The sequence below is a fragment of the Crocuta crocuta genome, unplaced genomic scaffold, assembly GCF_008692635.1.
Source record: "Crocuta crocuta isolate KB4526 unplaced genomic scaffold, BGI_CrCroc_1.0 scaffold14, whole genome shotgun sequence".
Classification (NCBI taxonomy): domain Eukaryota; kingdom Metazoa; phylum Chordata; class Mammalia; order Carnivora; family Hyaenidae; genus Crocuta; species Crocuta crocuta.
Genome location: NW_027530209.1, coordinates 3806744 through 3830026, shown reverse-complemented (window position 1 = coordinate 3830026; position 23283 = coordinate 3806744). Strand labels below are relative to the sequence as shown.

At 39.1% G+C, this 23283-nt stretch overlaps 1 protein-coding gene across 1 annotated transcript in view; it reads left to right on the top strand.

Moving 5' to 3' along the window:
- The first annotated feature begins 13050 nt into the window (after positions 1-13050).
- ASB4 (ankyrin repeat and SOCS box containing 4) overlaps positions 13051-23283 on the top strand; it is a 57385-nt gene continuing 47152 nt past the window's right edge. The window contains exons 1-2 of the mRNA XM_077765372.1: positions 13051-13237; positions 22347-22646. Coding sequence (XP_077621498.1) covers positions 13051-13237; positions 22347-22646 — 487 coding nt within the window. The remainder of the gene's footprint in view (positions 13238-22346; positions 22647-23283) is intronic.

Genomic DNA, 23283 nt, shown 5'->3' with positions numbered 1-23283 from the left:
TATATTTTTTTCNGCTGTCTCTCTCTCTCCTAGAAATAAATAAAACATTAAAAAAATTAAAAAAAATAAATAAAATTTACCAAATAGCATCATGAGTAGTCTCGCTCATTATCATTTAAATTTTTTTCCTGTATCTTTATTGTTTTTGTATATATTTTTCAATATTCTAAGTTATTCTAATCTCCAATAACTGGTTATGATTGCTTAACATACAGTTGCAAATCGATGAGGCCTGTNTCTTCCTTCCTTCCTTCCTTCCTTCCCAAATATAAAAGTAGGATATACATAGATGGTAATACTTAATAATAACTTGTATGTTTTAATATTTTAAAGAAATTGGGGCGCCTGGGTGGCTTAGTCGNTTTTTTATATCATTATGCATACCATGTTTTAAGTAGTAGAATGTTTTTTATCCCCAATAAGACTGTGGCTAAGACAAAAAAAATTATCTGATGTTCCTGATCATTGAAATATAAAAACAATAATTAAGGAAGAGGGACTTAAGTATTTTTGCAGTATGACCCTTAGAATGAGGTGGCTTTCTCTAACGTGGCAAATATTCTACAGAACCCATAAAGCCCATAAATTCTACAGCTGTTCCTTAAGTGTGTTCCCCAGGCCAGCAGTACTGACATTAACAAATTCTCACATNCAGCAGCCTTCCAGATGATTCTGAAATATCTTAAAGTTTGAGAACCACTGTCGTAATCCAGGCAGCAATGGAATAGACAGATCATAAATTATATTTAATGACTATCTTTCCTTCAGAGTCTCCTCATGCCCAGCTGGAAATAAAATTTGGAAGTGAAATTACAACACAGAGTATTGGCAGACTTTAGTGATTCTCACTACAGCTTGCATTTAACATCAACTGTTCTATTTGAATTTGAGTCCTTCTATATATATTAACCCAAGTCATGTTTCGAATGTTATCTTCTCCTGTTCATACACTTCTTAGTTTAGTGAAATTGGATTACCACTCTCTCTTCCATGCCCTCACCGCTGGGATGGGGGACAGTTGTCATAAGACAGGGAAGGGCCTTTGATAAGTGGAGATTTAGGGGCGAGAATATTCCTGGGTGGTGTCAAGGCGTGATCAAATGTATCAAGTCACCCAAGCTTTTTGGTTTCCATCAAAATCTTGTGTCAGTTATCATTTCCTTTATGAAATCTTTCTTGATCCTTCAACCGGAAGGTGTGCTCTCTCCCTGTATAATGCCCTAGCCTCTCCCCCTCCTGTGTTTGGTATTTCTTCCACAGTAGTGAAAGAAATTAGACAGTAGCCAGTATTGTCCAATTTCTTTGATTGGACCATAAGTTGTTGAGATCAGGGGCTGCCTACTCATCTTTATGCCATGCCTATCACAGTGCCAGACATAGTAATAACTCTGTCAATAGTTGTTGCATTGTGGAATGCAGCCATACGGTTACCAGCCAAGCCCAGAGAGTCATCAGGTAGCCTTTGGCCAAGGCTATTAGCAGTTATGAGTTAGGGGTACATTGATTGCTTGTCCCCAAATATTCCTTCCCAGGTAACTGACATTCATTCTACTTAAGTTTTATAGAAAGCTTACAACCCGGGTTGAAAATACAAAGTCCATCCAGGAGGGATCAAGAAATCGAAGGAAGATCTCGGGGACAAGCCTAGCTCTTTTACCCCCTGGAGCTATCAAGGAGCAGCGTATAGACACTAGAAAAGACCTGGGCTGGGAAACAGGAACACATCTTTGATTTCACAGTCTTGCCTGGGGCCTTGACTGACAGTAGCTGCTGCTTTAACTTCCATCTGTGGCTTCACGCCTTTTTATAAGAGACTCAGGAAATCTCACTCTGGTCTTATAGGGAATATTTTCAGCCTACGAGGAAAATTGTGAGCATGAGAAGCAAGCTTGTCTTGCTTTCCCACACCCAAAGACAGAGACTCCTAAAACAATAACGGTCTAGAAACAATCTGAAGACAACGGGTACAAAACGTATTTAGTTTATTATTTTAAGTGCTCTTAATACCACTGCGGTGAAAACAAACAAGAAATGGACAACCCCTTCCCCTCCAAGCAACGTATCATTTATAAATTTATGTATTTGTNTGGGGATCCCCCCCCCCCCCAATTTTAATCTATATTTGCAATTTAATCTAGATCACGTTTTATCTGCATTCGCTCAGGATTCCGCCCCCTCCCCGCCAGGGATCCTGCAGCCGGTCCTCCCGGTTTATTTGCCGAGGAACACTGCCATCATGCGGCCGGACGTGGTAAAGACAGCTCATAAAAGACAACAGGGTTTTAATTTTGATGCTCTCTCCAGAGAAAGGTTTTCGGCTTTAAAATGTGCTTTTGTTGTTTGGAGTTGGATTTGTTGATTCATTTCTAAAGCAGCATCGTTAAGCTCTTGCCATAGGACGAATTCTGTGTCTGTTTTTGAATCCCCCGCATGTATGTGACCACATTAAAACTGTTGCATATACAAAATAATAAATGATCTTGCTTCTTTTACAAATGTGTAAAGTGTTCATAAACTTAGGCAGTTTAAAAAGAGTAGAATATCTTTATCAGGTAAACCAACATGGCTGCCTGTTTTCTGTGCACACTTCAAAGGGAGTAGAACATCTTCATCACGTAAACTAATGTTTTCTCTGCACACCAGAAGTCCACTGAGGGAGAGGAGATGCGGGGACTTGTAGGGAGGCAGCACCATGTGGTCCAAAAGCTGGAAGGATGAAACTGGACCCTGGGTCGGAGCCTCCAGGTTGCCACTAATTAACTATGCAATCTGAGCAAGGCACCTAAGCTACCTGGCCTCAGTACTTTCTTTTTTTTTTTTTAATTTATTTCTAGGAGAGAGACAGAGACAGTGTGAACAGGGGAGGGTCAGAGAGAGAGGGAGACACAGACTGAAACAGGCTCCAGGCTCTGAGCTGGCAGTCAGCACAGAGCCCGACGCGGGGCTCGAACCCACGAACCGCGAGATCATGACCTAAGCGAAAGTCGGATGCTTAACCCACTAAGCCACCCAGGCGCCCCAGTACTTTCTTAAATAGAGTAGGTTTGATACATTTAAGTCAAAACTGTTTCCAGTTTACAATACTGTGATTCTAACCTGATAAGTAAACAAGTTCTTTAAAAAGCGAGAATGTTCTTTCCCTATGATTTTCCTGTAAATATTCTCTCTTTCCTCTCCACTCCTCTCCCGCAGCCCTAACTGAAGCTTTGTCTGCATGACTCATCATGCAAAATTTTCTCCGCAAGAAGCCGGAGATTATGTGTGGTGCTCAGCACGTTCCAGTGCAAATGGCTTTCATGCATTTTGTGGGCATTCATAGTTTAGGTATCTCCACAGACAAAAAATAAAGTTGATGAATCTTTGAAACTGGTAAACAGCTTACCGGCTTCTGAGAGCTGTAGGTCTTAAAAAACGTTCCAGAATGTTAGTAAAGACAATTCAGAACAGCCTGATGTCTCTAACACCTGAAAGGAAAGGGCAATTTTCTTTCCTAACTACATCTTCTGCTTTATAAATTTGTCAAAAGTGGAAAGAGGATGCAAATACTGCTTGGAGCACAATCGTGAGGTTAATGTTCTGATGAGACAAAATTATGGCAAATTATTCCCCGGAGTTGATTTTGCGATGTGTGGGGCAGGGTGAGGGATGGAAATACAAGCTGGTGTTGATATTTAAAGTGGAAGGGCATGCAAATGCAGGTCAGTTGCTAGGCGACCTAGAGCACAGAGCTAATGCCCTTCTGGGTACGTGGGATGTTTTATCTCAAGAAACCTTGTCTTTCACAGTCAAAGCATGACATTAAATGTATAGTCTGTCAAAATTCAGGTGGACTAGGGCTTGGTTATTACTTGTGTCCATCCAGCCATCCTATTATCTGCCACCCATAAAGGGAGCAAATGAAAGAGAACAAAGTAACCTGCCCGTGACCAAGATGTGCCAGGAAAGCTTAGCGGTTCGCTACAAATTCAGTTTAAACACTCTTACGTGAAAGACGGCTGGCTTGTTCGCTGATACCAGTTCCAGTAAGTGTGCAGTAGTGGCTGAAGAATCACATCGGCATTCCAAAGTGAGGGATGGCAGGCCACAAATCGAGTTCTCAACGAAGATGTGCTTGAGTAGGGGTTCCGGACTCCGTTTTCAAAGCAACCATTTCAGCCATTCGTGGGATTTAAAAAAAAAAAACAAAAAACAGATTTTAAGCTAATGCACACTTCCGGTTTGTAATTACCACCCAGAGTATAGATGCACAGAAGTTTAGCACTGACAGGGCTTTGACGGTTCTTCCAGCGCCCCCCACTGGTTGAAGACGGAACCGAGCCTGTCTGTGGGCAGCCCGTTCAGAAAATCATAGCCAAAACTTCTGCCCTTGTAAAGCACTGTCAGGCTTTGCCAATATCCAGGAGACACTCTACATTTCAACTAAAAGCTGAGAAGCGGGTCTAGTAGGTCTTACTTTACTTAGAGTAAACTATGTCACCGAGAAATATTTTCAATTATTCAAACACACAGCTAATGATCTCCAGAGCTGGGAACACTATACAGGTTTCCCAATCCAATGTTCTTTTACAGTAACACCGTATAGTCTTTCTCAGGAGAGCTATGATGCTCTGTAATTCTAGTGATATGAAAGGCAGCAATAGTAACCCTGTAATGCTTCAAGAATGCTCTACAATATACAGGGGCGCCTGGGTGGCTTAGTCGGTTAAGCGTCCGACTTTCGCTTAGGTCATGATCTCGCGGTTCGTGGGTTCGGGCCCCGCGTCGGGCTCTGTGCTGACTGCCAGCTCGGAGCCTGGAGCCTGTTTCAGTCTGTGACTCCCTCTCTCTCTGACCGACTGCCAGCTCAGAGCCTGGAGCCTATTTCAGAGTCTGTATCTCCCTCTCTCTCTGACCCTCCCCTGCTCATGCTGTCTCTCTCTCTCCTAGAAATAAATAAAAAAATATTTAAAAAATTTTAAGAATGCTTTTAAGAATACTTTTAAGTATTCTTTTAAGAATGCTCTACAATATACAAAGCAAGTTTATATATGTCGTTTCATTTGATTCTTAACAACCTTGGGAATTATTCTCATGAGATAGCATGCTTAACACACAGAATTGATCTGCATTGTTATAAAAGCATAGTTCTAATTCTACTCTTGTTTAGGTCTCTATTATAATCCTATTGCCATGTCCCAATATCAAGGGTGACATAGTGGCCTTGGAAGATAGAGAATTGGAACCCTAATACGGTTATTTTATTTTTTTGCATGTGTTTGATCCACTTCAATATCAAATACCCACAAATAAAATAAAATATGCACTTTACTGCTTATCTGTGGAAAATATAAACTTATCATCAGTTATAAGCCATTTTTGAGAGACTACTAGGTATCACGCCAGACATAACAGTAAAAATGAAGAAGTTGTTCTAGGCCAAACTTTGAGAGAATTGAATTGCACTTAAAAAACTGAGATAAATGAAAATCCTTCAGTTCCACTCATAAGCTTTATTGAGCTTCAAAAATACCTAAGAGGGGTGGAAGCATCTAAATAAAGATGGCCTCGTAGAGCCACCTCTTTTTCCTTATTTCAGGGCCTTAACATCTCCTGCGCCTGTGACCCAGAGTTCTTTCCCTAGATATCAGCATGGCTCGGTCTCACATTTCCTTCAAATTTTTGTTCAGGGAAAGTGAAGATCATTCTGATCATATATTTGAAACTGCAATGCGTTCGAGGGCTGTACTATCTTCCCAGGACCAGCTTGAGTGTACAGCATGTTTTCCCTCATTTATTGGCCCAGAGGAGCACACCTTTTTCCTAATCTGTACAAGAGTCACTAATGGGTGAGCCATGACCCTAGACCTTCCCGAGTCTATTTTTCTCAGTGGCATGTATTACCACCTGACAAACTGTGTGTTTTACTGTCCCATCTTTTTAAACTGTCTGATTGCCTTTACTAGCCCACAAACTCCATTAAGGTATGATTTTTTTTTGCATGTATCTATCGTGTGGAGGAATATCACTAGTGGTAGCTAAGATGGACCACAGTGATTCTCACTTCCCAGTGATCATATCTCTCTTTTATCCCCAAATCACACTAAATCGGGGCTGCTCAGTGTGACAAACAGAACATGTTGGAAATGGCAGTGTATAAGTGCCTAGGTTAGATAATAAAAAAGCCATTGCACCTCCTGACTTGGTCTCTTGGATTTTTCATCTTGGGGGGAGCCAGCTGCTGTATCGTGAGGACATTCGAGCAGCACCATGGAGTAGAGTACATGGACAGGAACCAAATTGTCAGCACCAACTTGTTAGCCAAATGACCAAGCCATTTTAAAAGGGGCTCTTCTACCTCCTAGCCTTTGAGTCTTTCAGCTGAAGCCTCAAATATCATGTAGCAGAGACAAGCCTTTCTCACTGTCCATCTCCTTAACCCACAGAAACCATGAGACATGATTATTGGTGTTTTAAGCCAATAGATTTTGGGATTATTTGTGATGTAGCAAGCGATAGCCAAATAGTACCTGGCCCACAAAAAGTTCCCAATCAATATGCATTGAATTAAGGAATAAATGTAAACAGATTTTTCCCTAGGGTACTCAATGATCATAATATAATGCCTGTTATTAACCTAAATAAAACTATAAAAAGTCTTAGTTCAATACCTACATTGGTTTTGGGAGTCTCAGGATGTAGACTTGAGGCTTGGACCTCTTACTTATTTGCCATTTGACCTTGAGTAATTCACCTACAGTCTTTGGTTCTTGATTCTCCTAATCTGTAAACTAGAAATAATGATAGCAGTTATGGTTACGCTATTAACACTGCCACCATCTTGGAAGACTCCCGTTGACAATGTAGACCCCTGGAAACTCGGACCACAAATGAAATTGTCCATTACATGAACGAATAAATCTTTTTTAATGTTTAAGTCAGTTCCATTGGCTGGTGTCACCTACACCCAAAAGCTCTTTATACGAAGCATTAACACTAACACAAATGAAACAATAGCAAACAAAACAAGACAACATGTAAGGAGTATAATGTTACACTCCTGACTTAAGTATCACAACTAAGAAGAAAGGCATGTCAGAGCATCCTATCAACCATCTCTATGAGCTGATGGTGAAGACTTCCTAATTCATCTGCCTGGGAGAGTCAGAAAGGCCCAATGGGGTCTGTTTTCATAGAGATTTTGGGTTTTATAGGTTTAGTTTAGAAACTTTGGCTTTAAATTTATTCCCTATGACTGCATTTGATAGGTAATTGCTGGCTGAATAGCATCAAATTGATGTTTAAATGCCATAAAGGACCAAGGAGCTATTTGTGTTCCAGAGAAGATACTATGAGTGGCCAGACTTTGCTGTACACAGACATCAAGAAAACAAGCAGTCAGGCTTCTGGGACCACCTCTTCCCCCGTAGGTCCCCGGGAGAGTACAGAAAGGTCTTCTGGGCCACTTGCCACAGTATCACCACCTTGTCCAAAAGCTCTTCATTTTGTTCCAAGGGCAGAGGACACTGTCCTGGACATGTTGTGAAATACTAATAAAAAAAAACCTCATCTTACAGATCGAAGAGTTTTCATTTTTCAAAGTTGAGGAGACAGGGATTTCTGACAGGCCTGGATAGACGGCATGAAACATGACTACTGTGAAATCTGGCCTCCTGAGGCCCAGAGAGATGGCGACTTGAAGCAGTGGTCTGGATACTATAGGCAGGTCTTAAAGGTGTCTTATTAGCATTGGTCACATTGCTTCCTATATGTTAGAATGACTTTGATAGGCAATTTAATTAAACTGCTATTTGTTTTGTAAGTGCAAGTGATTATCTCTTAGTTTTATCCTCTGCTGCTCAACTAGATTGGTCAATGATTGATTTTTTTAGCATAATAATACAGGTAGCCTTCTCCATTGTATACATTTCTTCATGGGAATTTGCTTTGTTTTCTCAAATTATTCCACAGAGTTTAAATTTATTTATTTTTATGGCCAAAAGATGGGACTGAAATAACTTCTGTGGGAAAAAGTGGGGAGAGGACTTAGAAACAACCAGAGATTTGGGTCTAAGAACACTGAGATAAGTGGCCAGCATCAGGAAGCATGTAGACTTCTTGGAGAACTCCAGCCCTCAGCTAAGGTCCATGTCTATTCTGGCCCTAAAAATATGATAAGAAAAAGGCTATACAAAGCTGCTAATTCCTCATGAAGTGTGAGGGAGTGGCAGAGTGCCTGGAGAGAGGACTTTCCTCTGCATACATTGCAATAACAGAGCCAAAAGGCTGCTGTGTTCGAAGGTATCACGTTTGGAGACAATGGCCAGGATTGTGTGCTCCAATGATGGGGGCCAGAAACCTGAACACAGTCAGGAACAATATAGAGGAACCACCCTGCCACTCTGCCACGGAAATCAAGGAGGGCTTTCAGGACAATGAGTTCATGTGAGGACTCCTCCTCCTCCCATGAGATCATATAAGTTACACTCCTACTTCTGACTGATATTCATCTGGTACACACCAGTCTGGCCATGTTGATTATTTATGATCAAAGCGTCACCTAACTGATATTGGTTGTTAAATATTGGTATTTTGAATAATGTTCTTATTAATATAACCCATATTTTCAGAAACCATCTTAGAGGAAATTTAGAACTCTCAAAAATAGAGAATTTAATCCATAGCAACTGGGCATTTACCTAAAGAGACTACTAAAAATTTGAACTGCACTAAACATATTAAGCTGGACTAAAATTAAGTTGTCCTTCCCTTTGTCACTAAAGTGAAAAACCCATAAAGGGAGGATCGGATTAACTAATTGAATATAAACAAACCACCTTGTTTCTCTGTGAAATTTGGTGAATTTGCAGCTTTGTGACAAATTCTGGTGTAGAGGAGATTGGAAAGGTTTGGGAACTTCCATTTCACTTCAGTCCATTGGCAATGCTAAATCCTATAAGGCACGGACTTTTATCTCTTTTGCTCACTGCTGTATCTCCAGTGCTCAGAATAAGTGTCCGGCACATGGTAGGTGCTCAATAAATATCTGTGGAAGAAATTACAACTATAACATGAGGCAGACTTACAAAGTATCCTTAAGGAATCACAATACAATTTCAACAAAAGCAAAGAGTCCCCCTGTGACCGCCACCATACTCTCTAGTTTTCAGCTCCCTCTAGGCAGATTATGTTCCATTTTAGGCACCCAATTTAAGAAGGACATTCAGCAATAAACTAGAGAGGACCCAGAAGAGAGCAGGTACAATAAACTTCTGAAAGCCACCCCAAAGAAGGAATAGTTGATGCTGATTGAGGAAACAGATGATTGATGAGGGATAGGATACTATTTTCAAATGTTAGACATTCATCAAAGATGAAAATGGAATAAATGTATGATTGCATGTTCGTAATTAGACCTGATAAAAAAAAATTATGGATAGGCAATTTGGGCTCAATGTAACAAAAATACCGACTTTAGTTTTCCAGTAACGGGATGGATAGCTTTGTGAATCAGGATGTGAGAATTATATTTTAGCTTGTATTTTTCTTTCAGTATTCACTGGTATTGGCCTCCCTTTCCCCTTAACTCATTGTATATTCTTGAAAGCAGAAAGCTGTATAATTTGGAATGTAGGGTTAGATTAAAATTTTATTACTGTTAAAAATTATGAGGCCGATCAACTGATTGTCAGTTATCTCAGTCCCTGGGGTCATAAGGTGGCAAACTCAAATCTGAGAACATATCCTTGACTATTGAGTCCATATCTCACTCATTATCTGATGTCTGTTGCAAAATGAAGTTGCAAATTTTGTAAATGAGGTAAGACTTCGTGAAATTGATGAAAATGTAAGAGAACTCCCCAAGTGACATATAAAACCTTTTACCTTATCTGAATAAGATATTACCTTAATATCTGAATAAGAAAAGTTTGAAAATATAAGGATTTGATAAGTGTTTCAGTGGAATTCCAGCCACTGTGTTTGAAAGTCATTGGAATATCAAACGATAAAGACAGGCCCCTGGCAAAACTGATGGAGCCCTTGAACACTTTTTGTAAATATGATCCTTTTTATATTGGCTTGACAAAAGGCACTCAAAAGATAAAGGATATTGCTTCATGTTGTTATGAAATTGATCAGAATAATTATCTTACCCAAAAAATAGAAGACAATTTATTTTTGGTCTTACAACTTATACATAGCTTCTGTCCACTTAAGTTTTGTTAAATATTAGGTGAAGAAAAATGTTTCTCATAATTTTTGCTTTTCTTTTTTAAGATGAATTTAAAATGANTTGTGAAATTTGGTCTTCATTTTACATAGATTCCATTTTGGTGGACTTTTCTAGCAATACTTATCCTCCAAAAGCACACAACTCCTTGATTGCTTTGTTTCCTCTATCAGGAATGTTTGTTTGTTTGTTTGTTTTTGCTTTGCCAAAAAGGGACAAAACATATCAATAAATGCTATACTTCTACTTGAGTTGCCCCTGTGGATGTAAAAGAAATGGTTGTATTTTATTTGCCACATAGCACACGGCTAAGGACCTTGTAAATAATCAGTTGATAATTCTTTATTCACCTGCTATTCATTTATTCATTCATACTAAGCACTGAGGACATAGGAATAATTCAGTATTCATGGAACCTACATTTCCGAAGTTAAATTCTGAGTTAACCAGTTATCCTTATTAATATGTTACCTATATACATATACAGAAATACATTTTTATCATGAATGTGATACATGTTTATTGTAGATGAATTCTGAAAATAAGAGAGAGATCAAAAGAAATCAAATGTAATTTTACCACTAGGAAATGATATTTGGAAATAGATGCTTATAGACTTTTCTATGTATGCATATAGTATGTGTATTTATACATTTGTATATTATATAAATATATACAAACTATATAAGTATATAAGAGTACATATTTGTACATTATATAAACATAGATATGTTTAAAGATATTTATACTACATATACTATTTTATAAATTGTTTATCTCAGATATTTTTAATAAATATATATCTACCTAATCATAATGACTGAAGGGTATTCCATTACATGAATATGTCATAATTTGTTTATCAAATTTCTACCATTGGTCATTTAGATTTCTTCCAAAAAAATTTATACTAGTAACAGTGTAATTATCTACACATACCTTTATATTCATTTATCCATCCTTTTCAGGTGAAATATTTTGTACTATGTTAGGGTTGAAGATTTAAAAATTAAGAATATTAACAAAACATTTAAACATTAAAAAACAAGCAAAATGAATCTACCAGATTAGAAGTCAAGATAATGGTTGTCACTGGGGCTCCGGTGAGCGTTTTGGTTGAAAGAAGATGTAAAATTTGTTTCAAGTGCACTTGGATTATTCTATGGTTTGACTCTAGGCATCCGTTACATGAGGGGTGTTCACTTTGTAAAAATGTAACAAGCTGTATGCTTATGACTTGTCCCTTTCCACTTTCTTGTATTTATATAACACATCAATAAAATAAATTAAAAGATTGTATAGTATGCCTCCATGTTTAAATCCTTAAGTAAATTCTAAGAACCCAATGCTTAGAATTATCATTTTAAGTTTTCTTAAATTCATGTTGCTAATTATTCTGCAAAAAGTTTGCACCAGTTTTGACTCTTACCAACAATATATAAGATGTGATTTCACTGCATTCAAATTGATACTGTCAACATTTTTCTAATGTTCAATGATTTATAAATTTAAAATTTGATTATTTCTCTGTCTAACTTTTTATTTGGAAAATTTTCAAACTTGTAGAAAATCTGAGAGGTACCTACCTGGATGGCTCAGTCAGTTTAAGTCTCTGACTCTTGATTTTGGTTCAGGTCGTGATCTCAGCCCCACGTTAGGCTCCATGCTAACAGCACAGAGCCTGCCTGGGCTTCTCTCTCTCGCTGCTCCTCCCCAACTCATACTTTCTCTCTCTCTCTTTCTCAAAATAAACAAATTTTAAAAACAAGAAAAGCTGAAAAAATAATATAACAGACACCCTTAGATCCTTCATTAGATTTGTCAACTTTCCACTTTTTGCTACATTTTCTTTTTTTCTCTGCCTCTAATCACACACCCCCCCACACACACACACACTTAACATAGGCACAACACGTGTGTGTATATATGCACACACATATTATTTACATACATTATTTTCATTTCTGGACTATTTGAAAAGAAGATTTAGACATCATGACAATTTACCCCTTAATGCATCACTTAAGAGTAAGAATATGTTTCTACATAACCACAATACCTCCACCACGCCTTGAAACATCAACAGTACTTCCATATTATGAAGTAATATCTAATCTGTATTCATATTTCCACAAGTGCCTCCAATATATACTCCGTTCTGTTTTTTAAATATAGCATTAAATGAAGTTCATTCGCTCATTGCACTTGGCTGTTTCGTTTCTTGTCTTTTTTTACCTAGAACAGCCCTCCCACATACCCTAGCTCACTTTCTCTCATGACATTGAAACTTTTCAAGTCGACGTCACTTGAAAGCCTTCTGTTTGTTTTCAAATGTGTACAACTGTGCTTGGTTTTGCAGGCTTATGTTACACAATTATTATAGGTTTGCAGGAGCGCCTATACCAGCAACTGTAACAAATTTTCATTTTTGCCTATTGGTTAATCAAAGCAAGTGGCTGGATCTCCAGTTGGGCACCATATGTTTTTACTGAGGGGGGAAAAAAAGCATTAAGAGCTTTTAAATCTTACACCTGCTTTGATCTCATGTAAGAAATAAAACTGACGTTTTGTTCTCCGAAATACGTGGTGAGGGTTTTCCTTGATATTGACACGATATATTATTCAATGAATCAGTTAGTATAGAACCAGTTTAAAAGACCTGAAAAGGGAGTGACAGCCAAGAAGGATATTTTGAAGTTTGAAATGATCCCTATATAAATAGAACGGATCAGCATAACTTTGGGATAAAATTAGCCGACAGTTTGTGGGCTCTCGCGTGTGCCTGTTTGCTTGGTGCTGCTCTCCTGATAAATCACAACAAAGCTTCCAGAGGGAGAGGAAGGATGGAAGGCAGCAGCACCCCTGTCACTAAATCTGCAGCTGCCAAGTTAGTTAAAAGAAATTTCCTGGAGGCTCTAAAGTCAAATGACTTCGGAAAACTGAAGGCCATTTTAATCCAAAGGCAAATAGATGTGGACACAGTTTTTGAAGTTGAAGATGAGAATATGGTTTTGGCATCTTATAAACAAGGTAAAACTTATAGGTGTAAGTGTAAAGTCGATGGAAAACAGATTTGTTTTAAATGCACAATGTTGGTCACCCACTCTAAACTAGTAACTCTTGTGGTTTAAGTATGTGTTTAAAATATATTTCTGATTTAATCTTTTCTCTCTTTTTTAGACAGCATCATGGGTGGTATAAATGTGTATTTTTCTTTCTTTTCTCTTCTTTCTCTATCCTTGTGTATGGAATTTGTAATCGTGAACAGTTATATTTATTAATGTACTTTGCTTTTGTTTCTAACTTCTGCCTAACTTGACATAGAATAAAGAAAACGTCTCCAGATTATGGCTAAACAGACTCCTAAAATCTATTCCAGACAGTGTGACTGCCTTGGGGACAGGCTGCTAACTCTCTATTAATACAACCACTCGAAGATATATCATTTCTGTATTGATCTGGATGAAAAAGAGGATTTTGACCCCATTTGGAGGGTTGCTGAATGGGAAGGCTCTGCCTTGAGGCACCTTGATGATCCTCAACATGTCAATGAGTTTTCAGTTCAGGCAAAAATCTGAAAACAAAACCAAAAAGTTAACTTTTTTTTTCCTTGGCTACAAGAATAGATCAAAATTGTAGATATCCTCTATACAGAATATCTGCCTTTTAAAGAACTAAGGATAACAAAAATGAGAACTGAAATTTTTTATCTGGGGATTTTCTAGAATCCACACTTAAGAAATCAGAAATAAATTAGAAGTGTGCAGATTCTGATTTCCCAAATCAGCTAGTTAATGGGGGAACTTGAGGAGCGAGGCCATCTGGTGAGCAGACTACAAGCAAACACCGTGTTCTCCATCACTTCTGTTTAAACAAAATAGATAAAGTCCTGTGTACAGCATTTGCAGAGAGATAGCAATCCTTTTTTCATGTGGAAAGTACTTTCCATTCATGTACAAATCATCAGCGCCATCAATGTTCAGAAACCAATGTTGATGGTATATATTTTCACACTAATTTACCATACTCTGGTTGTTAGTACTGAAGGAAGGAAATAACAGTGGAGACCAGTTACTGTGTGTGTGACTTTTACTGGAGGGCTTTATCATAAATTGATATTGCTATTTTAACTGGAAGATAATGAAGAGGTCTGTTTTTTGTTTTTGTTTTTTTTTAAAGTGGTTGATTGAGCTCTGTTAAAAAGAAGGAGTGTATCCCATATAATCAGATTACTTTCACCTTACGGACTTGTTCAGTGGAAGACTGTTTGAATGCTAAATACATTTTTAAGGTATTTTTTAAGCTTATATTTGTGCTAATGTAAAATAACTGAGGTCCAAGTCGGCGCAATTTATGTGACACTGAGCTGTGAAGACTGCCTTTTCGCATCTCCTAAATATGCCAAACTGCATGGATTGCCCAAGGTTCTGAAGTTGTGAGAAAGGAAGTTTTAGGGCAGGCTCCAGGGAGGAAAGGGTGTTGCTTCTCCCGCTTCCAACGGTGTCATCACCCTTGAATCAGAAGAAGATGCATTTTTAATCCTTTCTGTCAATATGCCCAACTCCTATGGTCCTCATAGAGCTAAGTATTCACTCATGCTAACAGATGTTTTCATTGTGTTAGGACCACAGGATGTGACTTTCAATTAGGGAAACAGCAAATTACACTCTCTGGGAAAGGAAAAAAGTAGAGTTTGATTCTTAGGCATGCCAGGTGAATGTATGCACAGAAACAAGAGGATGTGTGGTCTTATCCTCAGGGTTTATACGGGAACTGTGATGTGGGCATGCGCACACATTTGTATGGATAGAAAGAAGTACATGTATGGGTATAGGAATCTATCTCTTCCATCTTAACCCCAGATTAAAGCCTCATCTTTCTTCAAAGCTTCTTTTAATTTTTTTTTCACATTTTCACATGTCTTCCAGCCTAATTATCAAATCTTTTAATATTTCAATCAGGAATGGAAGTGATAAATAGAATCCCAGTTGCTAGCCAAGCAAAGTTGACCTGAGTGGCTATATCAATTTCTTAAATCACAAAGGAATTCCTGGGGAACATTGTAGAGCTGAGCATGCTGCACTGGTTAATTAGTTACTTAGTTAGTTAGAGTTAGTTCCTTTCTGAATAATGCTGAGGAATGAGGCCCTTTACTGCATGGCCTTGAAGGGTATGTGGCTGGATTAAACTTTGTGAGACTTTATTAAATCCTAGCAGACTTTTTGGACACTGAATGCTATTGGATTGCTCTGCACTAGTTTTTTATTTTTTTCAAGTGCTTTTGAAAGGCTCTACATAGGAATGTGTATAGATCATAAGTGTACAGTGTGATTCTTTTTCACAAAATAAACAAACTTAGATAGCCAGCATCCAGATGTGGAAAGAAAAACACTACCTGCTTACTTTTAAAGGTGGGAATCTTCAGGTTTTAGTTATTTTGTGGCTTATTAAGCAAGACAATGTTTCAAACCTAGGAAAGATACAATGCTACCTTTAAATTTGCTTGTATGATTAATAATATTAATATATATTAATAATATAATAATATACTGGAGATATAAAAATATCTCCAGCCATTTTTACTTATTTTAGGACATACAGCAGTTTTCATAGAATTTCAGAAAGTGACCACACTTTACCCCCTAAATATGATATGTCTAAGTGAGTAGACAAGTCAATTAATAATTTCTGGGAAGACAACTTAGAAATCTGTTGGTGAGGAAGTCAACTTGGGTTCTAATCGTGGATCCACCAAATCCACAATCTAACTCACACACTAATGGAAACAAATGTAAATGTGGGTTTCATGAGGGAGGCAGAACAAAGCATCTGGAAGTTCACTTCTGCTTCCTCATCTCACGTGACAGAGAACAAAATCCCAGAGGTCAGGTTCAATTTGTGGGGCCCATCCAGACCCAGTACCTAAAAATGATTCTTAAAGTTAGAGAGATCTTGCTCTATTTTTTTAAAGTTATGTTAAACTTCATAATCAAATCTTCAGATAAAAATCATGTCTTTATTAAGTGAAAAAAAAAAACCTGTCTCACACTTTGTAAAGCAAATATTAAAAACATTCCGGGTGGCATTTGGGATAACTCCAGGAGCAGAGCAGAGGCATGTGTCTTTAAAGCAAAAACAAGCAAGCGAAATTCCTTCTACCAGACAACCGCTTTCAAATGGGAATGCCATGAAGAAAAGTTAAATACATGCCCAACTTTTGAAGTGCCCCATGCAAGAAGTAGTTGTGAGGTCAAGGGTTTTCCATGATGGGAAGTTTCCTGCGAGCCCAGCGTGCAAGATCCAGAGTGAATGCAGGGTCTGTAAGAAAACCCGGAGCTAGGTCCTAGGTTCTCACTAGTTTTCTCCTCACTGGAAATGCCAATATCCATAAAGCTGTTTCACAAGGTTTTTCCAACTACATATTTCGATTCTCTCTCTGATGTATGAGCCTTGGCGCGTTAATGATACAGGCAGAATATCATACTTATCTCTTGGGTATGAAATTCCCTAGTCAGCAAGGTTAATCAGAGTCCTTTTATTAATCAGTGTAATGCACTCTAAGCACTTCGTTTATGGCCCACAGCAGCAGCTACTTTGGTCGGTAGTCATATTTTTAATTAAAATAACCAATGAATGATTTCACGGGAAAACTTCCTGGCAGATACTCTATCTACTTTACTAAGTCACAACTTCCTCCCAGATATCTTGAAAGCTCTGATTTCCACTCCCTTAATGAATAATCTCTTTATCACCTCATTTTCTTCTTTGCCAGAAATTTGCTCTCCTACTTTCCTATTATGATCTTAGGGTTCTTATCCTTCCCTGGATGTTCAAACTTGTTTCTTTTAAATTTTGCATTTCAAGGTGATTCTTTTTTTCTCTCTCCTGGGGGAGTTCTGAGATTTATCCTGAAAATATTAGCTATTAAAAAAAAAAGTCAAGAATTGTCAAGAATTGTGCGTCAGTCTATAATCCTTCAGGATTGTGTAAATACGTGCACATGGGCAGAGCAACTGTCTGCTAATCCAGCCACGAGCGGCGGGCCCAACCTTTGGCTGTAATAACAGAGGCTTCTCCTGTGTTAGGTTCTTTGAACTCAGATAACATTATCGTTGATAACTGTCGCAGAGCCCAGGTTTAGCTGAAAGTTTACCAGAGATGTATACATCCCCCCCCAAAACATGTCGCAGAATCAATTCCTTCTTCCAAAAGATGGCCCTAAAACACTTTTCTCCTTACCATATTTCCTGAGCTGGATGCTTTCCACTCAGTTACTCAAGCATATCTCTTTGGTTTCACATTTAAATTAAACACACACACACACACACACACACACACACACACACACACACGATTACTCTGCATATTTTTGTAGGCGTGGATCTTCTAAAATCCTTTTAGGACTTTTGCCTACAAGTGCTGTGAAATACGTGTAGCCGTCAGATCACCCGTGGCTGTTTAAAGATTTGGGGGAACCCAGAGTTTGAGTGGATCTGTCAGTACCAGTTATACAGGCATGAGCCCTTTATGCTACTTAATCTTATTCTTATTTGTGAAGTGAAGGCTTTGTCAAGACCTTCTCTAAATCCCCTGCGTGCTGATAATCTATGATGTTATGAAGGGGAAATTATATAAACAGATTATGTGTCATGGTCTGGGGAAGGTGAAAAGTAACTGTAGATACTATAAATCCACACGGGCAGGGCCTGTATTTGAGAGTCCCTGCGGGGGGTTTGCACAGCCTCTCCTCTTCTAGGTTAAAGAGTTGGCTCAAGGAGAGCTCTTAGAGTCATCGCTACACAGGCTGCAGACCTGTGGGAGGAGCCGGGCATGAGTGGCTTAGGTTAGTCGGGGGCAGCGGCTTCCTCACCCCCCCCACTTGGGGGGCTCGGTGCCAGGTTCCGTTCCATTCCTGGACTTTGTGCCCGTCTGAACACACAGAGGGCAGCCTGGCATCTGCAGAGGTGAGCAGAGGGGGGCTCTTTGAAAGACAAATGCTAAGAATCAACCACGTGCCAGGTTCCGAACTCTGGGACAATCCTGCTCTGGAGAGAAGGATGAGTGTAAAGAACGAATATGTCCGATTAGCAAATTGTATTTCTGTTATGCGGCTACGGCCGCTGGTTATATTTTAGGGGACCAATTCTGATGTCTTGGCATTTCAGTATGAACACAAGAATGGTAATAGGTGCTGCATCACCGTGGTTTCTGAAGATGGCTTTGCCTCAGGTTTGGCCCTCAGAGAGGGTAGGTGTCATAGAAAGGACACTCTTGCTCCTTGATAAAACGACCCATGGCTGCAGCCTCATTTTAAGGTGTGAGTGTATGTGGCGGCCTCCTTGCTACGGACTGTTTCTTTCCTGCTGAACCGGGGTTTGAATTATCCAGAATCTACCCCTCTCCCCCAGCACACATACCACAAGCAAAAAGTTCTGCAACATGGCTTCAAGATACACTTCAAGATATATAATCTGCCCCCTTTCTGTTTTTCTATTCGGCCTCTACAGGCACCAGTGATGGTGCCTCGCTGTCATCCACCTGAAAACATTTCCATCCGGGAGAGGAGGATTAGAGCCACAAGTTCACCCACGGGGTGGGCTGAGTCCCCAAACCTGGCTGTCCCTGGGGCTGATTTACTGGTGACTGACTATGAGCAAAGGACGTGCAGATGAACGGGACTGAGAGACTAAGGAGGACAGATTCATGTAACAAGTGGGCAGGGAGACTCTCCAGGTGCTACTGGGAATGTAGGAGAAGTAAAACACCAACAAGCCCTGCACTTCCGTATCGGAGCTGTGGCGCCTCTCAGATGCCTCAGGTCCTTCCTTCCTTCCTTCCTCGCGGTTTGTGAAGCGGGCTTGGCGCGAAACCTGCTCTGCTTCCACAAAGACAGACAGATGGAAACCCTGCACCGCAGACACCCTGAGTCCATTAGCCTGGACTGAGGCGGGCGACTTACAGCTCTAGCAGGCTGAAAAAGCGGCAGTTTTCTCATCTGGAAAATGAAAGGCTTGGACTGGATAATCTTCCCTCCAGCGCTAACATTCTGTGTGTTCTCTGATTTTACATCAAAATGGTGTTTTCTTAATCAGCTCTCGACTGCTTCCTTTCCGAGATCATTTTTCTTCTCCCATTGCGGAAGCCCGCACGAGTTTCCAATCAGTTGGTGCGCAGAGCTGCCAAATCTTTGCTGCTAATCAGCAGGCAAAATATACTCTGGTTTCCAGATCTGGAACCAGCTTCTTTCCGAGACAGTTAGAAGAGACTGGCTTTGCGAATTGCCTGTTGAGGAGATTTGAACGCTGCAATGACTGATTAGGTATTGGTGTTGGTGCGGTTCGTTCATTATCAAAAGCAGGTTGCAGACCGTACAGCCTGAAAACTCTGCTCAGAACTCAGAGTCAATGTGCATAGCTACATAGAAATGTATTAAAAAATAAAATAAAATAAAAAGAATTGTATAAATGGGTACATACACATGTAGTGTGAGTTCCTGTTCACACACACACACACACACACACACACATTACAAGTGCAGGAATGACCATTCTACAGCCCAGAGTACCCGTGATACTAATTGTCTCTGCCAGAGAAAAGTCCATATCAACAAATACCTTCCATTGTCAGCATCTGGAATCTCAAATGAGTATCTTAGCACTCAGTTCAATAAGTTGAATACAGATTCCTACATAAATTCAGATAATCCTAAGAGGGTCACACTTTAAAAAATTCTCAGTTCATTAGACTTTAGTGTGAATTAACTTTGGATTTCTTTTTCAAGAGCAGACTTGAATAAAGGGAGAGTTGAGAGGAATGGAGAGCAAAGTGGTCAGAATTCTGAATGGAATGAAAAAGGGATCTGTGTGTGTGTGTGTGTGTGTGTGTGTGTGTGTGTGTCTAGGTTGGAGAGTAGGCAACCGAAAAACAAACTTCAGGTTGGGTTCATTCATTACCTCAGAATTAATTAGTGTTGTGTACATCCCTATAGATGGCCTTTTAAACTAAATTATCTTTTCCCCTACAAACAAGGGGGCAATAGTTTATTTTAATTTTACTTATTTTTACAAATAGTTACATGTGCACGACGTGCTGAATCTAAAAGCTCAAACGGGGCATCCAAAGACACATAAATCTATGATCTTGTCTCCTAGCCCCCACTTCTTAGGGGCCACCACCATAATCAATTTCTTGTTCTAGGGGTTGATAAATATTTTCACATATGATAGCATATTATGCACACTGGTCAGGCCCTGCTTCTCTTGCTCAATGATGTATCTTGAGATTTTTCCATATCAGTATCCACAAAACTGCTCTCTTGTTTATAATAGCTGTCTAGTATTCGATTGTATGGACACCCCATAATTTTTTAAACAATCTCCTATTGATGAGGATTGAGATTGTTTCCAGTTGTCAACCATTAAGAACTATGCTATAGTGAGGTGTATGTTCTTGTCCACAGGCCAGGTTATAACTCCTGAGAACTTTATACTTTTCACAAAGAGTTCAGTATAGATGGTATCCTTGGAAGTTGAACAGTACAGTGGCTCCTATAGGGCATTTCACACATGAGCTACTATACGTAGGATAAATACCCAGGAGTAGCAGGTGTGTAATGTTTCTCACTTAAATGAGGGGATTTTGATTCCTGACCACCCGGCTCACTGGTAACAAGTTCATCATCCTCTGAGTGCCCTCCAGATGCTCATCGTTGGTGCCCAAAAGTAGTCACAATATTCTGAATTTATTCTGACCTCATCTAACCAGTAAAGAATACAACCTTTACAACAAGTGCTCTTGTTTTGGGCACTTCACTTTTATTAATGTAGCTTACGATCGTATTAGCTTTTTGCCAGCTCCATCTCACTGTTGGCTCCTTTTGAGAATACTGTCAACTCAAATCCCTAGGTCTTTTCTCAAATAGATTTGAGAAACCATATTCCATGAAACCATGAAGCCATATTCCACTTACCTTGTACTTGTATGGTGGAATTTTATAACTTAAAAGGAAACTTCTGTTTTATCCATGTTAAAATATGTTTTGTTGTTTCAGCCCTGGAGTCTCTTCTAAACTGTTGAGTTATCTCTACATCTTCATCCTGCCATCAATATTTTATCTTTCTGAAGCTATTTTCCATTACCTACTCATAGTGAGCTTAATGCCATGGCTCTAGTATTGACACTGAAAGAAGGTTTATACAGTTACATTTGTTATAGATTGTGAGACATGTGAGAGAGAGGCAGAGAGAGGGAGGGAGAGGGAGAGAAAGAGGGGGAGAGAGAGAGAGAGCATTTCCAACAACTAATGGGAAAAATTTATCTAAGATCTCAGTTCTAGGAACAGCTATGCTTCTCCTGAGCAATTAATTTGCGTATAGCTTGTGGGCATAGTTAATTGCGCAATACATCATGTTTTCCTATTTATTTTGGCTGCTAGGAAGTTCAAAGGCAAATTTGCAATGTGGTTCTAGGGTATAGGACACAGTTTATATTTTGTGTACCTATCTTACCCATTGATCACTTTTTATTTTCCTACCTTATTTTTTCCCTTTGCCCTTGTTTTCTAGATCATTTAAAAATCTTGTGTAAAATTTGTGAGTTGCCTTAAATTCTTCTTGGGAAAGAACTATTGTATAAACCAACAGGCAGGCAAGTAAAATCTTGGCATGACAAATTTTTTAAAGACATCAACTACATTCATACTTTAGACTGACAACAACTGGTAAAGTAAGCTTAAAAAGTTTAAGCTTGTAACTAAGATATTTGGAATCACTCAAGACAATGTTTGGGACTTAAAACAATAAAAGTCTCGTGTAACTCACCTTGTAAAAAAGAATGCAATTATGTAAATGAGGTCTCAAACTCAAATGCCTTGAAGGGCCAGGAAGATAAAGTAAATAAAGAAACAAGATAATGCAGAATAGTAGAAACAGAGAGACTCATGAGTGCCTATCCCACTCAAGTACATCCAAGTATGCTTCTAAACTAACATTGCAGACCCGTCAGCTACTAGTTTATAGCATCTGAATCACTCCCCCCAATTTTACAAATGTGACCAAAGTAAAAGACTTTGTAAACCTCCTCACAAAACAGAGAAAAATCCTAGGCCAAGAAATGAAGCTTTCTTCCTTTTCTTTTTCAGGTTACTGGCTGCCTAGTTACAAATTAAAGTCTTCCTGGGCGACAGGCCTGCATCTCTCTGTCTTGTTTGGTCACGTGGAGTGTCTTCTGGTGTTACTGGACCACAATGCTACCATCAACTGTAGACCCAATGGGAAAACCCCTCTTCATGTGGCTTGTGAAATGGCCAACTTGGATTGTGTTAAAATCCTCTGTGACCACGGAGCAAAGCTGAATTGCTACTCCTTAAGTGGACACACAGCTTTACACTTCTGTACAACTCCTAGCTCCATTCTCTGTGCCAAGCAATTGGTTTGGAGAGGTAAGCCTTTCTGGGTGGCTGACACCGTCATCTACTTGCACACCCATGGTATTAGAACCTGGTGATCTTTACCTACTTTAGGTAACGAAGTAGGCATCCCATTCATAAGCCTCATTTAGAGGGCCCTGAAAACACGTACATATATATATATATGTTGGTTTATATATATATATATATAACTGTATGTGTTGGTCCAGGTTATTTAGTGATGATCACATGGAAATCATTATTTTTTCATTGTAGGAGGCTTATTAGTTTACACCTTTATTTAACAAATATTGATTTAGTTCTTATGACATGTCAGTTAATGTGCTAAGTAATTGAAAAAAAATAGTTTCTGCCTTCAAGAAGCTATATTCTAGGAGCACCTGGACGGCTCAGTTGATTAAGTGTCCAACTCCTGGTTTCGGCTCAGGTCATGATCTCATGGTTCCTGAGTTCGAACCCTGCACTGGTCTCGGCGCTGACAGTGCAAAGCCTGCTTGGGATTCTCTGTCTCCCTCTATCTCTGCCCCTCCTCTGTTCGCCCTCTATCTCTTTCTCTCTCAAAAGAAATGAATAAAGTTTAAAAAAAGAAGAAACTATATTCTAGTAGGGGAGATAAATACTAGCAAAATAAATTTGTAAATATGTAATA